The sequence below is a fragment of the Perca fluviatilis genome, chromosome 1 (genome assembly GCF_010015445.1).
Source record: "Perca fluviatilis chromosome 1, GENO_Pfluv_1.0, whole genome shotgun sequence".
In the NCBI taxonomy this organism is placed as follows: domain Eukaryota; kingdom Metazoa; phylum Chordata; class Actinopteri; order Perciformes; family Percidae; genus Perca; species Perca fluviatilis.
The window spans coordinates 22,453,023-22,471,388 of NC_053112.1; the positions used below are offsets into that span (position 1 = coordinate 22,453,023).

Consider the following 18,366-nt stretch of genomic DNA (forward strand, 5'->3'; position numbering starts at 1 on the left):
AACAAGACAGAGAGAAGAAGAAAAGGCTAGGGTAAGACAAAGTGGAAAATCTAAGAAAAAGGTAAAGGTGCAGAAAAGACAGCAATTCATTTAGTTTTAGTGAAATAAACACCTTTCTTTGCTCAGCCTAATTTCAAGGTTGGCTGCCCTAAAATGGACCAATTTTCTCCTCAGAGAGGGCACAGTGATATCAGGTGTACTGACATCAGTTTGAGCCCGGCTTTGACAGCCCGGCACTTTTTAAGCCATTACGAGGAGGAGACACTGACAGCATCATTGAGCAAAATGTTTTGGGTTCTCGTGTTAACTCTTAACAACTCCAGGGAGGCCTCGTGAGGTACAGTATTTAGTCACCAAACCCAATTATGCTGGACTTTGCTCTCTTCCACTGCACATTTTTTCATTTTTCAATGAAAGCGGAGATAACAAGGGCTCTGACGTAACTAACAAGCACTGCCAAGTTTGCTAAAGGAAAACGTGGATAATAATTTTTGGCAGTGGTTGGCACGGTTTAAATATAATTTAAATTACTTTAAGTTTTAAAGATACAATTATATATTCTAATGGGTAAATAAAGAATAAAGAGTTGACACTGACCTAGTACACAGATAAAGTGGTTATGCTCAAATCACTGTTAAAAGTCATAATAAAAGTCAAAATAAAATAATGGGAAATTATGGGAAAAAATAAGGATAAGAAGCCAGAATGTGAGAACACCATGTACTGTATGAGATCTTAACGCTTCAGTTTTACGATACATACTGTATAATGTCACATGATGTGACTATTGATATTTACCTTTATTGGATGACTGCATACTTTCACAATATTTAAATCGATGACTATGTGCCTGCTCTGCAGGTGCTGCACACCAATTTATCAGTTGTGGTCATGCACCATTTCACTGAGAACCAATTAAGAACCATTATGATGTTAATAATCTTTCAAGCCAGGGCTCATTATTTCTCTTAACCCAAAAATGAATTTAGTTAATTCAGCATCCCGCTACAGTATCTAAGTTACTCCACCTTTTATGCTGTTCAACTCAGTCGCATAATAACCTTGCCTTTATAAAATACTAGCCCTGATGAACTTCTTAGGTAAAAAAAAACATGTTTTAAAACATTTGATGGGATTAAAGTAAGGCTGGTATAGGTATGGTGACACATCATCTAGTTGTATACGTTTATATTTTACATATATTGATGTAGTGCACACCTTTTTTATTATTTACTCCTTTGGTGTAAGACCTTGTGGTTTGCTTTTTTACCTGGGTAAAAAAACAAATTGTATAGGAGCAACATCATCTAGGTTGTTGAGTTAGCTAATACACATTTCATCCTTTGAAAGACTGAAAAATCCGTTTCAAATTTCAAACCATTACATAATTTGTTAAAAACATTGTAGTGTGGGTTGCCTCCACTGTCTAACTTAAGTGACAAGTTACTCTAAGGTTTAATCAAATGCTTCCACACATCACTTCTCAGATGGTTAGGGGTCATTATCATCTGTTCAGCAATGCTTGCTAGTTTTTTTTCCACTTCCAAGAGAACAACAATCTAGAACAGTCTAGTTTACTGAAGGGAAGAGGGCTGTAATGGGTCAGACATACAGAGCATTTTAGGAAAAGCCAGGTGTGTACTACATGAGATTGTACTTCCTCCAACTTCTCTTTTTCTGTCCTTTTCTTTATTTCCTTTTCTGTCTACCCCAGGCAACTTCCAGTGAGAAATAAAGCTTGGTGAGGGAAAGGAGGTTGATGAATGGCTGATAGGGTTGGTTTTACTGGAGCTCAGCTCAATGTTTCCCCAGGCCTAAACCTCGCCTCCCCTGCTTCCATTCCCTAGTAAGAGGAGATTGAAAAGTCCTCCGCGCCTGCATCTGGGATGACGAAATGCACACACTCTCATGCAACACACACACCTTGTCTCTCACACATTCCCTTGCTGTACCTGTCCGTCTAGCTTTGTTTTCCTCCTCACTTATTCAGCCAGAGCCAACTGTTTTGGCCCTGGAGCTCGACCTCCCTTAAGCGTGTCTTACAGTAACCGCAGCCGAGCTGGCGCGTGCATATGTGACCTCATGAAATCGCCGTGACTATTTATAGCTGCGCTGGTGGTCGCGACACTAGTTGCAGTCTTCTCCTGAACACCGGCGGCGCTAATGAGCAAAGGCTACTGATGTTGCTCTTTCTACTGGCTAGAAGAAGAAGAAAAAGGTAAACAACGGCAGAACTGGCATCAGCATTTCCGTCAATGCTTCGATTTGATTCAATGACCTACTTCATCGGATCAAGCCTTTCATTCACCATAAAAGAACTCATCTTAACCCAGTAAGTTTACCAGAGAGACTTGCAGTCACTCAGAGTTCTGGCATCCGGTTGTCGGCGAACTCATTCAGGCCTCCTGTTTCCGCTTTGTCGCGCGCTGCTGAAAAAAAAAAGAGCTGTGCGCGACCTCGACAACATTTTGACGTCACGATGTCGCGCGCCACCTTGGATGCGTCTAGTATATAACGGGTTTTAGTCTTTCTTCACGTAGTCAGACAACTGAGGCCCAGTAGTGTAGTCTAATGTATTGTAGTGGGTATACTGTACTGTATATATACTGTATATTGGCATATATATTTGGGCCAGAATCTGTCTTTGGGGAAGGGGGGGGGCATATCATAGTGGGGGGTCTGGTGTCTGTCCCCAGGGAAGTTATGAGCGCCAACAACTTCTTTTTCTGCATTTGGAAACACTTTAATGCACCAATTTATGGTGGAAGTACCTTTATTTAGGCTATGCTAAGAAAAAGAGCACAGATGACAATTCAAAATATATCAAAAATATAATGGAAAGTATTTGTTATTGGGCATTTTTAAGTGGGTATATGGAAATCCTGGAGCTTTCTTAGTGGGTATACTGTGTATACCTGCATATCACCAGTGTTGGGAAGGATACTTTCAAAACGTATTTCGTTACAGAATACAGAATACATGCCCACAAATGTAATTTGTAACGTATTCCGTTACGTTACTCAATCTGAGTAACGTATTCTGAATACTTGGATTACTTCAGGATTACTTCCACATTGAATTGCGTTTTATAAGTGTAGGAATGCAGCTATCACATCCATCTTACTAAACAGGCCTGGTGTGCTCTTTTTATTCCAACTAGCTGAATGTGTACCTGAACAAGCAGATAGATTATTGTATTGGTAGTCCCGAACTGCATACTACAAAAATCTAACCGCGGTCTAAGCTACCACAAGCTAATTTTAGCTAACGTTAGTTAGCATGTCAAACGGGGCTAGTCAGTCTTTAAACGGCTCTGGAGCTAGTAAATCAGCACATAGGAGAATGTAAAGTCGCACGTCAATGTTAAAATAGCAAGGTGACCAGTAAAACTACAGCAGACGACTACTCTTGGCTAATTAAAAAATAACTTACTTTAAGATGCTTCAGGTTGGAAGTGGAGTAATTTGGACGCTGAAAGGAGGCTGGTTGCTGGCAAGCAGAGGCTGCACTGCACAGTTATATTTCATTCTCCCTGTTCGTTCTTTAATGTGAAATGCTGTTTGAATTTCCAAGATAGAAACTTATTGCTGCCCTGGCTCATTGTGACTGATCACGCAAATAGCTATTTTTTTCTATTTCATATCGGGGCTTCTGGAAAATGCATTAAGTTGCCTTAATTTATTCAGAGTGAATAAACTCGTGAAACAGAGAAGTATCGTCATGTAATCCATTGATTTTAACAATGTAACTGTATTCTAAATACCAACTATTTAAATTGTAACTGTAACGGAATACAGTTACTCATAATTTGTATTCTGAATACGTAACGCCGTTACATGTATTCCGTTACTCCCCAACACTGCATATCACATAGACTACACCACTGCTGAGGCGATATATGGACCAAGACGAAAACTGCCTTTACTCTCCACTCTGCCTCTCTCTTTTGGTCAATTGATGTTTTTCTTGCACACACTATATATAATGACATAATGGGCCAAAATTGGAGACATGTTAACATACGATATCTGGAAAAGCACAAGTGTAATTACAGTTTTTTCCAATTGCTAACACACTAAAATGACATGCATAGCACAATTATTTAAACTGACACACAGAGAGCAAAACCTCTTCTCAAGTCTCCAAAAGTCTAAACACATTTTCTGCTTTACACACATTTTGCAATTCGAAATGGCACTTTTTAAATGCACTGAACATGGTTCTCTGCATAAGACACAACAATCTGACATAAAGTCACATATTTGCCATTTCAAAACACTGCCATTCAAAATGACACTACATGAGCTAATTGGCCAACATATGCGCCACCTAGCCAAACACCTCAATGCTTAATTGTTACCACTTTAATCAGGAAGTAAGCACTATAAAAAGACCACATGTGAGCACCTCTTTTTTTTCTATATATTTTTTCTGCAATTTCCTTTTTCAGTTTACTGTTTGTTGTGAGCATATTTCTGTTCAGTCCTATGTAAATATATCTGCTGTGCATATGTTGCACTGACTTGTTTGGTTAAAAATAAAAACATAAATGTTTCAACAGCATGTGTGTGTATCTGCAAATATTTAGATAGATAGATGGATAGATAGATAGATAGATAGATAGATAGATAGTTAGATACTTTATTCATCCCGAAGGAAATTTTAGGATCCAGTAGCTTAGACAACCTTACAGTAACACAACAAACACATATATCACACATACATAAGAATAAAAATAAAAATCACGCATAGAAATGCAATGACCATAATAAGGTCTGTGCAATGACCATGATAAGGTCTGTGCATGTGAACAATCTTACAAATTTTCTACAATTTGAACTATTTTAGTATTATGGCAAAGCATACTAAAGATGAGAGTGCTTTTCATTATGCCAAACAGTGTGTAGTTGGTTAGACAAATATCTGGTAATATGAATGAAGTGTGTGCCATGTGGTGCAAAAGTTTGATTTTGCTAATGCTATATGTAGTTTTGGTTGCAGTGCTTCATTTTGCAGGATATATGAGGTATTTTGCAGTTTGGGTATGTGGTTTTGTGAATTGTGTTGAGTATTTTGATAAAACCACACTAGTTTGCAAAATTATGTTTTAGCAATTAGAAAAAACTGTAATAACATTGATAATGACTGCATTCTATTTAGGATTATCAGGCCACATTTACAGTTGTTATTTCCTGTGGATAAAAATCGGATGTGATTTAATATACTTTTGTTTACAACTAGCACATATGTATTTGTACAATCACAAATCGGATTAGACCCGTTTTGATTCTCCTGGGCTACATGCAAATCAGGGTCAGTACTTTTCCATGGGGTTGTATTAATGCAACTGAAGATGATAATTGACAAAATGCAAGAAGAAGAACTTATGTTACAACAAATTAACAGTTAGCAATAACAACTAGCTGGCTAACGCTATCCATAAATATACACAAACACATGGATGACTATGAGCTAGACTAAAGTTTTATCTTCTAATTCAGGTTGTCATTCACGCCTCTCTCTCACCCTCACAAATTAATCAGTGGTTAAACATATTACTTATCAGATTAAAGATTAATATGGATTAAAGATTAAGATATTGATGATCTATCCTTGATGATATGAGAAAATAATGAACAGTCATTTATTATTCATTTTAAGAACATACAATTGCAACAAAATAAGTATTATAGTTTTATATGTCAGCATAAACGTTAACAGTCTGCCTTCAAATATTTGGTAAAAACTAGAAAAATATCTTTCAGTTCTTTAATTTTGTAACCAACAGTAACTCAGAGTGAGATTCAGATTCTGTATAAAATATAATTAGTACAACAAAGTGCATATCTAAACAGTTACCAAATTACAGGCAATAACGTCAACAAGTCAGAATATTGCCATTATCGCAATACAATTTTTTCATATCATATCGGAAATATATATATGTATATATATATATATATATATATATATATATATATATATATATATATATATATATATATATATATATATATAACCAGGAAATTTGCACCAACCTGACCCGATTCAGAAATAACAGCCCGGGTACACTTGGAAATATGTGACATAACTGAAGCTAAAGATGCTTCAAATGCCTTTTTGCTGTGATTCTAATTGACATTACTTATTTTATTCATTGTTTTATTCATATTATAAAACTGCCCCCCATGTTAAAGGTTAAAATCTCAACTTTACAAGAGTAGAGCATACAGAGACTTGTGTAGAAACACCACGGATTGTGCTAAATCAGCTAAAGAAGAATGAGCAGCAACTTTATATACTTGAGAGTCCCAGTTGTGTCAAGAAGACTAATTAGAGGTAATGTCATGTGGAAATGGGAGTCAAAGCAACACCAGTAACGAAAGGCAAAGTCACCCATGGGCCAGTACCCTCAGTACTTCAGATCTGAGACAAGGGATGGAGGAAGTCATTACCAAGTGTGTGGTGGTGGTGGTGTGAATGTGTGTCTGTAAGGGGTTAGAAGTAAGGGTAAGGGTGATGAAATGCTGTAAAAATCTGGGAAGTTGCTAACAAGCACATCGATTTAAGCTTTGAGGGGAACAACAAAGAAACAAAAAGAGAGGAAGCCAGACTGATAGCAATATAAACGATGGTTAGGAGACACAAGACAAGAGAGGAGAGAAGGGATCTAAGAAGAGAGGAACATAGAGGATAGGGGCTGAGAGGAGAGTTAGCAGTTTGTTTCTGCTAACTCACACTTTTAAAGCAGACAAAATGATGCAGATGGAGCATACTACTCATTTGCACGCTCTAGTTTTTAACAAAGAGACACTCTACTTCTACAATCTACTATCTTACTATACCACCCACCCACCCACCCTTCCACCCACCCACACACCCACACCTGATTCATGCCAATGTGCTAGTTTCTCTTAAAGAGGTTGCTATACTTCACACGTCTCTTGAGGAGTTTCACACACCTCAGCAGCTTCTCTTAAATAAACAGATTGGATACACACTCTCTTCTTAACTCAAGGTTTAGATATTTTTAATAGGAGACATTTCTCCCCCGCACTAACAGCCAAGTGTATAATAATGCTTTGAGTTAACTGCTTATTTCCCCCTAAACCTGCATATATAGTTGTTGCACAACAAAGTCAGAAGGAAGAGAAGAGTATTAAAGTTATGAAAAAACTAAGAGAAAGCAGTGATGTAAGGAAAGTGAGAGCAGCCTAATTGCCAGTGAGAAGAAAGGAAAGCAAGATCAGGGTTTTACAGTAAGAGTGTGCATGTGTGTACTGTATGTGTGTTCCTATCTGCCTGGAGCAGGTATAATAAGGCAGCTTGTAGCCAGCCTGTGGGAGAGCAGGAGGTGAACCGAGGTCACGGACTCCAGTCTCTCTACAGGCTTCACTTTAATGATGGTGGAAGGTTAGGGAGTCAGGTTGATGGGGGGTGATGGAGGCAGAAGAGACATGGGGAGAAAGATAGAGAGAAGGAGGGTTTATGAGTCACACAGAGCATGACTTTGACTTTTCATGAACTTAACAGAAAAACAGAAACACCAAAACAAAGAGGAATAAGTAGTAAGCACCATCAAAACAACTCTCACAATCACCCACATATCACATCCACTTGCTTATTCCGCATATTGCATAAGTAATATTTTTGAGAGAAAATACATGTTTTCCTTGTTAAAGGTGTGCATTGAGAATAGCTACAGACACACCTCTTACTACATATATTTGACCTGGCACACCCACAGAAATTATTTAACAGGGTGACATTTAGTCCACTGATGTAGTCAAACAGATGAAAACGAGAGAGAAATTGTGACCAAAAGCAACTGAAGACACTCTGGTTAGGCCGGTTACACACTGGCTGCGTCACGTGAGCGTGTCAGCTGTGTGGCATGTCCATTTATATTTCGGCTCCCATGTTAACAGGTCAGAGCTTGCACACTGCCTGCGTTACACACGTCTCAGGCGCAGCTCGAGCCGCACCGAAAACGCGTACATGCAAGAAATACGGCTAAGACCGACGCCTATTTACGCAAGCGTGTTGGAAGTGTTTCCAGGTAAAATAGAATAGGAAAAGATGTTTATATGTCATTTTGACATGGATACATATTAATAAATGACATGTTGATGTTTGAAAGTCTCTAGGTTTTGATATAAATGCAGATATAAATGTAATAAAAAAAAAAAATCGATTTTCTAATATTGCACCTGTCAATACAGAACGAAATATTCTGTAGCCTATTTTGCTGTCAATACTGCCGACATTGTCTTTGCTGTAATCAAATCATATATTTATGTTTAACATGGTATTTCATTTTATCAATGGGAAACAAACATGTGTAGGGACAAGGTTAGCAGCAGCAGCGCCGTGTCAGACACGTTTCTGGTGTGTAAAGACATAGAAAAATCCACACAGCCGCCACGCTCACACCCACAGGCAGTGTGTAGCCAGCCTAAGAAAACAGCAAAGAGAAGGAAGAAACTGATTAAAAGAATGTGAAGTGGACCCAATAGAGAGCTGAAAGCATGCACCAGACAGAGAGCATAATACAGAGAAAAACAACTGTGCAACGGACAGAATCTGAAGACCAATCCAATTTTATAAGGCATTACATAACCTCTGTGGATAGCTCTTTTTGCATTAATCTCTTGGGTTATGCAAGCCATTTCTGGGCCAAATCTCTAGATTTTAGCAATGAGCTTATGATTCAAACTAGCTTTAGTTCTTTTACAGCAAGCTGTCACCGCTGTAGTAGAACATGCACACACATGGATTCACAAGCACATATGGAGCCTTTCTCTTCCTGTGAAATTCTCCCTCTCACGCAAGACAGGATGATAGTCAGATTAAGCACACACACATATGTACAACAGCTTTACTGAAGTTAAGGCCCAAATGTAACACTCATTGTTGCCCTGCTTAACAACCAGACACCAGAGGCTCTCTAGACTTTTAATATTGATTACCTGTTCATATAATTAACATTAAACTTCCCTCACCGGCAGATTTGACCTTAAGTTAATACTGATATTCCTGTGGTGGTGTGCGCATGTATGAATTAGGAAGGAAGGAAGGAAGGAAGAGAGGTTAAAAACAGAACAAAAAAAACATGATATGTATGTCAGTGTGAATGGTATGGTTTCAACTGTAAACATTAGAGCTTAAAGCAACCACTGATTGAGATTCCTTTTGTTATGTGAATGGTTGGCTTCAATAGTTTGAATGGCAAAAGGAGAGGACATGAGAATACCACTGGGGAGAAGAACTAGAATTACAATGTACAGAGGTACATAAAAAAACTTTTATGGCCACTAGAGAGAATTAAACCCTTCTCTTGTCTCTTGGTGACGCAGAAATGTCTGACATCATCTTTTGTAATGAAACAAATTATTAGAAAACCACAGCATTAACGGTAATTCAGAAAAATGTAATCATAACATTATAACTGTAACTCATAATAGCAGCATTAACTCACATTAACTCATAACAGCAGCATTAAATAATAAAAACAACCAGTTGCAATAAATTACTCTGAGGGGCAAAATGAGAAAGGGGCACCTTGAGTGACCACAGAATTAGGTCCAAGTTGGGTTAGGTTTTAGGTTCATGTTCATGGTTAAAGCTCATTTTTGCCCCAATATCACATATAGGCAGCACTTGAGCTAGTGCCCCAGGGGACATGACCAAAGGGGACATTTGCCCATGTTGTTGGGAAAATACAAAACTGAGGAAAACACCCATGACTATTGTTTTCTACGTACTGTAAGCCCTCACACTGTCGGCAACACGTGAGCAGAAATTTTATCAAATTGGTTCCGTGGATCTTCACATCCAGACTCCTGTACTATAAAGCGACTACTTCTTTCATCCACATGGCCTGTCCAGTGTGTGCTACCCTGCAAAAAGGCCATATCTTCCTGCCCTGTGCCAGATCATTTTATCTATTAGTATTACTCACTCCTTTTTTTTTCAACTTTCTATTTGTCTCTTTACAGCGGTGACACGATCAGGAAAAAACATGCTGACCATCCACCTTCACATTGACTTCAGCAGCTCAAAGTGATCTGCACCCTATAGTCTGTAATGTGTAGCAGGCGGAGCCCTGTCTTTTCTCCTTCTCACACTAATACATCTCAGGTGCCTTGCCAATCTAATTGGCACCAAATTCAGCTTCATTTCCATCATGCTGCTCCGTTAGCTCACATTGTAAGGACTGCACACTCAGCAAAAGACGAGGAGATGCAAAAACCTGTAATAAATTAACTCAGGTCTGTGTGCTGCAGTGTGTGAGCAAGTAAGTGGTGCAAGTAGAATGTCTGCTTTGTGCAGAAATGAAGGACAGTGCAATATCCAAAACAAAGAGATGGCATTTATCAGGGATCCTTCAAAAAAATCCAATGCAAAGAGCCAATATTTGCATATTTGAAAAACACAAGTCCCCACCCAAACTCCACAGAAGTCAAATCAGCACTTTGCTGTTCTCCCATGTCCTCCTTCTTCTCCCCTACAGGCTTCTCCACTCTCCACATTTTCTCATCAGTCCACCCACCGCACAGTGACAGCCTTAAGACTGAGATATGTTACACAAAAGGGAGATTATAAGAGATTTCCTATATCATTATGGCTGTAGGCCAAAACACAACACAATTACATTAACATAGAGGGAACACAGATATAGACTACATACGTAGATCAGTTTAATTCAGGATTTTAATCTATATAAGTATATTGCATCCTGAGTTAAATCAAAAAAAAAAGTTAAAAAATTGTTTTTGTCCATATATTGGTTAATTTTCACTCTCAGCCATTGTCTGTAGGCCACATTATGTTAGTGAGTCTCTGTGTGCTCTGATCATGCACCTCTAGTGAATAAAGTCCAGCCACCTGAAAGTAGTACTGAGTGGATTTACAAATCCGGGTCTATGTTATGTACAGTAACACAACCCTAGATCAAATCATTCCCTCAGTAGCCAATTACAGCTATCTTCTGATTCCTCCTCAGCCAACTACAAGACTCACACATAGCCATGAGACTAATGCACACACGCAGACACACACACACACACACACACACACACACACACACAACACACACACACACACACACACACACACACACACACACACAAAACACACACACACACACACACACACACACACACACACACACACACACACACACACACACACACACACCAATGTGGAATTGTGGAGGTAGATTAACCCTGTTCAGCTTTGTTCTTTGTTTTCCACTTGTCGTGGTCGGCCTGCTTGTCCGTATTGTCAGACCATTTGTCTGTATTTTTATCTGTGTGTCTGGCTACATCATGTGTGTCTTTGAAAGCAATCTTTTACATTATTGGGGACAAAGGAAGAAAATCCACACAAATTGACAATACTGGGAAAAGTGAGAGAAAGTAGGTAGAGAAAGAAACAATTTAACTACACAGGAGTGCTTTAAGAGACAAAAATAGTATAGTAAGAAATGTGAAATGAAAAAGGACTGTAGCGTGCAGCTTTGAAGTAGCACATTTTGAAGGACTTATTTACCCAAAACAATGTAATGGGACATTGTTTATCTGTCAGTATGTCACTTTACGTCCATCACACCAGCAGACAATACTCTGGGTTGATACCAAATTAGATCAACATCAGCCATCTGTGTGGAAATACTGTGTTTGTCGATTTGCATTTGAGTGATATTTTGCAAAAACTGATGATTGTAAGATGCTCAATGTGTTATCACTATGGCCTCCTCTTTTCTTGTCTGTTTGCTGAGAAAATGCAATGATTGCATTTTATTGGTTTGAATATACAGAAAACCAATGTCTGAGAGTATGGAGAAACAACATAAATATGCAGCAGATGTTTTTTGTGTTGAGAATAATCTATTATTTCACTAATAATACTGTCTAGGCCCTGTGTATTTTACGGTGCCAAGAAAATCAATACTCATGTTTTTCAAATCACAAATCACTGTGCAGTTGTGTGTGTAGCAAGGCAGGAAATATGGTGGATAGGTATGCATTTGAACTACATAGCATGACAGCACATCTTACGGATCAGTATGCCACTAATAGCTAAAAACAGTGTATCCTCCTTTAAGCAGCATCTGTTTGCTCAGAACTGATTTTGTCACTAATAGTTTAAGGGAATGGAGCCTTTATAGTATTACATTATAATCTATAACATTATAGCTGTAAGGAAGCAAGCATTAGCCAACATGAGAGACAAAGGAAAGATGAACAGTGTTTTTATTTTTATAGTACAACTCCATGACAGCAAAACTGCATTACCACTGTAGTTCAACCATACCCTCATTTTTTTTTTGTTGGACTAACTGACGGCAGGGACCAAGGGAAATGAAAGGTGTGGGAACAAAAAATTGACACCAACAGAAAATGATTGGGCACACTGCATAACCCTTCTCTGTTCCACTTTACTGCAGCAAACCATGTGGAAAGATTGACATCAGGAGGCAAAGTTGATGTGCCATTTCTCACACCAGTGTTTTTTAAGGACTGAGTCAGGATCCAAATGCATTTTGAAGAAAGATTAGACTGCTTCCTCGAGTAATCCAAAGCTAAAAACTATTTTTTCCTCAAAAGCCATTCCATGTTGGCAAGGCGGACGTAATAATTCTTCATGTATGTTAGATTACACTTCACAGTCGCCTAAAACACATCGTGGCCAGGGTTGTGAGAAAGACCAATTTTAAAATGTGGCTGCCGAGACATTACTGTGACACGCACGGAGCCATCCACTTCAAGTCTTACAACTGAACTCAGCCTTGTGGATGTCCCTGCCATATTTAAACTCATTTTTTAAGAATAAAATCCCTCTTGATTTTCATACTCTCTCCTGCTCCCTGCAGATGTGTTATATGTCTACAAAATGACTGCAAAAGGCTTTGGGTCAATACAATACTTCATCTATGATTTGTGAGCAGTGTCGCAGGCAGTGAAGAGTGTAAAAGAGTTCAGCGGGGTCTCTGTAGACATCATTATATTGATATATACTCTATACCTGTGTCATGGTAGTGATCAACGATGGCAGAAAGACAAAGACTATTGGCCCAATCAAGGCAGAACAAAGACGTCACCCATCTACAGTGTGATTCAGTTGTCTTCTCCAACTCATACCTATTCATAATTCTACTGTTCAACATTAGCCATCCATCTTCACGGGAGCCTGACAACCTGTGTGATTTATTCAGTCTTGACCATGAAGTAGATATTGCATAGACTGGACAGAACAAGCCTGAGTGATCTATCCTAACAGGGTTGATTTAGATCCATCCACCAGTCTGTGTGTGTGTGTGTGTGTGTGTGTGTGTGTGTGTGTGTGTGTGTGTTGGCCCTATAGCTGTATCCGTCAGCAGAAACATGCAACGTGCTGATGCAGGGGATAAAAAGATACACACCAATGCAGTCACACTGACAGGAAGCTGTGCAGCGCATCAATATAGGATCAATACAGCAACAAATAAATCAACAGGACCTTAGGGCCCTCATACATAATTTTAAATCGGAATAGGGTGTAATTAGAGCACAAGGCTTTCTTAAACATGTTGAATACAATATGCGGGAGTACAAGTGTTTTCTTGGCTGGATAATCCCTATATTAACACAATGTAGCTGGTTAACAGAAGGAATATCACCATACTGGCTTCTCTCAATACTAGTTCAGATTCAGAAGCAAACACTGGTTGAGTGGATGAATGAGAAATGGGGTTATGCGTTATCATCACCTGCTCAAAACCAACAGCCACTAACAAGTCAGACATCCTAGTAGTTGGTAGCTTTAGGATACAGTAACTTACCCCTGCAGCTCCTTGACAGACATGGAGATCTTGAGGTTATGTCCCAAAACATGGAGGGCAGTGAGGATGTCAGCCCACTGGACCATCTCTCCCAGAGGACCCCCCTTCAGCACTTTGGGACTGAAAACATCTCCAGACTCCTCGGTTAGGAAGCCTACATGGACCAAGATCTAAAGGACAAAATAAAAGTAAAATAAAAGTCTGTAGAGAAGCTCAACAATAAGCTCCATTTGAGAAGAATATTCAACTGAATATTCAACCAGTGCAGAAGCTTTTTGAGGCTTTATCAGTCTCTAACTAACATGACTTAAGTGGTTTAAAGGGTATTTATTTTTTACAGTAGTTGTGGCCATCATTTCTATTGGTTATAAAACGCTCACCAAAGTAATCAATGAGATCTGGGAACATGGTGACATTGCAAAAATGAAGTCCAATGCGACAAAAACATGATCAGCTATTGTAGATTATTTAAACCACTTCCTTTAAGTAAAAATTGAATTAAGAAGTTGTTACAGTATGTAATCTGTGATGGATGCTTACAACTGATGTTCCAAAGTAGTAGTTCCAAATAAGTTTGGCTAACCTGGGGGTGCACTTATAACTTGTATGATCATCTCACTGCTTGTGTTTTTACCTTGGTCCCACTTTTCTTTTGGCAATGTCACAGTATTCATAAATCGCAGCAATTCACTTTGTGAGCACAATTACTGGTGGAAATGATGCTCAAAAGGAGTTGTAATAAACTGGAACTATCCCTTAATGGTGGTTCAACACAGTTATGAAAAAAGGCATACCTTTTTTTCTGAGTAAATTCTTCTCATTTAATAAACCATTTACTAACATTAACAAAACCATTCCCAATACAATTTACTAATTATTAATAATGTCCTTCTGCTAAATATGTGTACCTTTGCCTCAATTTCACATTTTGCATAAAGTGGCAGCTCTGAACTCGGAATTTAGATGCACAAATCTTGAGTAAAATATCCAACAAAGCAGTAACTATTTAAAACGTGTATTTTACCTGCTAGATAATAGGTCTGAAAACATCAAGCCATTCTTTATTATGTACCATATTGCACATCTATCCAAATAAAATACATTACAGACAACATGTCTTGATGGTGGTGCACTAAGTTATATACACATAAAGGCCAATGTCATAAAGTACATTTAATTTAATCTGATTTATATTATATCATTTATATATGGGTGTGTAGTGTACTGTATAAAGTTAAGCTCCTTGAAAGTTAAGCTGTGCAAAATGTTTTAATGAGTTTGAGGATTAGAATCATTAGAATTTCAGACTCTTCCAAAAGAAAATTATGGAAACTGAAAAGTAATTCTTTGAAATCCCCAATGAATGATCCACTCATGCTCCAATGGAACAGCATGCACATGTAGAAATCTCATTTCATATGCACCGCATGTCTATACAGATAGCTGCTACTAATTCCTAAGCATCCAACTGGAAAATCTCTTTTGTTTTAAAACATCATATAAAACGTGAAGGAATTATCACAGTTTATACTGTATGTTGCACTATCATACAACTTTGCACTTGCATGTGCACCTAGCTACTGCGTAATTAGTGCAACCCACCGAGAAATGAGCAACACGTTGCCTTTCACAGCGGATTAGACACAGCCATGTCCAAACGCTGCTGTGGTGAGTAATCCTGATTAGCTAACACAGCACGAACACCTCCAAGCAACATACATAATGAGCTTAAGGCCAACTGTGTGGAGTTTGCCAGAAAGTTTTGACGCTGATTGCTCACTATGTCTTTTCCTCTCTCTCTCTCTGCTTGTATGTAAGTGCATATGCGTCCTGTGTCTGTACCTTCGCAGCTTTGAACTGTAGTGGTAATGATTAAAAGCTTCCAAGAGCTTTTTTAGACACAGTGCACTCTCTTCCTCTCTCCATCATGCAACATTAGCCTCAATGCCCTAATGTTTGAAGGTTACTGGTAACACAGACACCATCACGCAACAAACAAACACACACACTGCTCATACACATTACACATTTAATGATCCTGGCGTTGATGTAACAGAAAGAGAGAAAAAACACTGGATATCTAATATTTAATTATTTTATGTAAATATAGTGAAGAAGGGTTGTCTTGTATTATAGCTGTACACATCCAGTACAACTACTAAAATTCATTCTACTGAAGTTAACATTTAGAAAATGTATGTAAAACATTGGACAATGGCATGTATGCAGCAGAGTCAAGCTCCAGTGAGACTCCAGCTGGCGTGAAAAATCCCCTGATTTAATAAGCCTGGTCTATTAACTTCTGCATCATAAAAAAGATAAGTGAAATTTAATTACAGTTTGGGTGGCAGATGGCAAGAGTGAGGATTCATGGTGCCACTACTATTCACTCTCTTGGCCTGGTGGCGGTGGTGCTGGGGAGAGTGTATCACACAAACACTGGCATAAAATGGACACAGAAGGACGCAAATTTCAGATACTGGCAGCAGCACAGTAACACTGCTAAATAAATATGGGAAATATCACACAGCGGCAGCAGAGCTGAATAACCATGAATTAGATTCTATAAAACTGGCATCCACACAGAAATGAAAAGTTAGCAGGGAGCGAGTTAAGGGTGCTTTACAAAACCTGGCAACTTGTGCCCATGATCTAGACTGCTGAGGAGGGATTTTACTTCCTCTGTAATAGGCAGTATTTATCTCTATTTGCAAATTTTAATTCCTCTGTATGGGAACCGAATTAGAGTGGAGTTCAATGACACATATCAGAGCAGCGCTGGAGAAGTAACCTTTATATCACAGAATAGGAATCAATAGCTAGAACAGAGAAGAGAAAGAAACTAGTGTGGGTGGGTTCGCACTGTGTTTTACCATGCAGATCACCGGCACACACTCTCGCCGCCAACACATTCTCGCATATTTGCTCACTCACTCATTTGAAAATGAAAATGAATGGGTGGGAACAACCACACAATGGGAAGACGACAACAGAGGGAGTAACACTTATTTTAATTTAATTGTTTATTTAGATAGGGACAGTGCATATTAATGGACATCAGTACAAGTACACAATGTAAATATGCTAGAGTTAACACCATAGCAAATTTTCATCTATTGTCCCTAGGCAGATACATAAAAAGAAAAACATAAAAACAGTAACAAGCATGATGCAACACCCTCATAGTTTGAGAGGCAAGACAAACACTAACAACAGTCAAGATAAAATACAACACAACATGTGATTGTCACACAGAGTGAAATGTGTGAGGCAGTTAAAAGTGAGTGCAGCTTTGGTTTTCTAAAAGCCAGATTTTTAAATGTGTTTTAAAATGTATGTATGCGGTACAGTCCTTATTGTGCGGGGCAGGCTATTCCAATATTTATTTCCCTTTACTGACAAAACAGTTTGTCCAAATGTGGTGCACCTAAAAGGTCATTCAGTGGGGAGGGGCATGATGATGTATAGCCTTACATACAAAACAGGCATACTAAAATTTTTAAAATTCTCAAAACTCAATAGTTTGTGTTTTTCCAGTATGCTACAGTGATGAAATGATACTGCTTTTTTATCCAAGATTTGAATGGCTCTCTTGAAGAGTACTTCAATAGGCTTAAGTGTTGTCATGTTAGTTAGTGACCAATTTGTAAATGGCCTGAGAGAACTGAGAAATTAGCCTGATTTGTTTGAAATTCTGTAGCTTGAATTTAACCTTGTTTGCCACCCTTTTTACACGACTTCTGAAGGTTAAGTTAGAATCCAATGTCACCCCCAGATATTTAAATTCCTTTACAATTTTAGCTCCTCTCCTCTAAGGAACACATTAGTCACCTTTGTGTTTTGTTTGGAAAACACTATGCAGACATCTTGCTGGTGTTCAGATGGAGACATGACCTAGTAAGCCAGTCATCAAGGTGGACCATTGCAGATGTAAGAGTAGATGAGACCTCCTGATACTTTTTGCCATGTGTGTAAATTACGGCATCATCTGCATACATCTGGATGTTAACATTTTGACATACATCAGGTAAGTCATTAATGTAGAGTGAGAATAGAATTGGACCAAGTATGGAGCCTTGGGGGACCCCTACTGGACAGTCAAGAAGGGGGGGATTTGGTGTTACTAACACAGACACATTGCTTTCTACTGGACAAGTATGACTTCATCCAGGGGAGAGCTTGTTCAGAACAATTTAAATAAGTTAGTTTGGATAAAAGAACATGATGGTTTACAGTGCCCTCTTCAGGCCCAAGAACACAGCACCAAAATAAGATTTAAAAATGGGACTGACCATGGCCACCTTCCAAGCTGACGGCACAATTGAATGTCTGAAGGACAGGTTGATCAGATACGTGATCGGGTATAAGAGAGACTCCTTGTGCCTTTTCATGAAGTTGGTGTCAAGCCCATAGATGTCCTTAGCCTTGGAGTCTTTCAGTGTCCTTATGATGTTTACCACTTCTTAAAAATTATGAAAAAACCTGGTTGTGTATGATTTACACTGCAAGGGGTGTAGTCAGGTGGTTTGAAAAGTTGGGAA

The 18,366-nt window shown here is 38.6% G+C and overlaps 1 protein-coding gene across 2 annotated transcripts in view; it reads right to left on the bottom strand.

Annotated features, from left to right (window-relative positions):
- The window catches only part of LOC120562917 (alpha-1,6-mannosylglycoprotein 6-beta-N-acetylglucosaminyltransferase B-like), a 125,911-nt gene that overhangs the window by 40,423 nt on the left and 67,122 nt on the right, over positions 1-18,366 (bottom strand). For both annotated transcript variants that reach the window (XM_039806872.1, XM_039806869.1), the window contains exon 8: positions 13,826-13,995. In XM_039806872.1, coding sequence (XP_039662806.1) covers positions 13,826-13,995 — 170 coding nt within the window. The remainder of the gene's footprint in view (positions 1-13,825; positions 13,996-18,366) is intronic.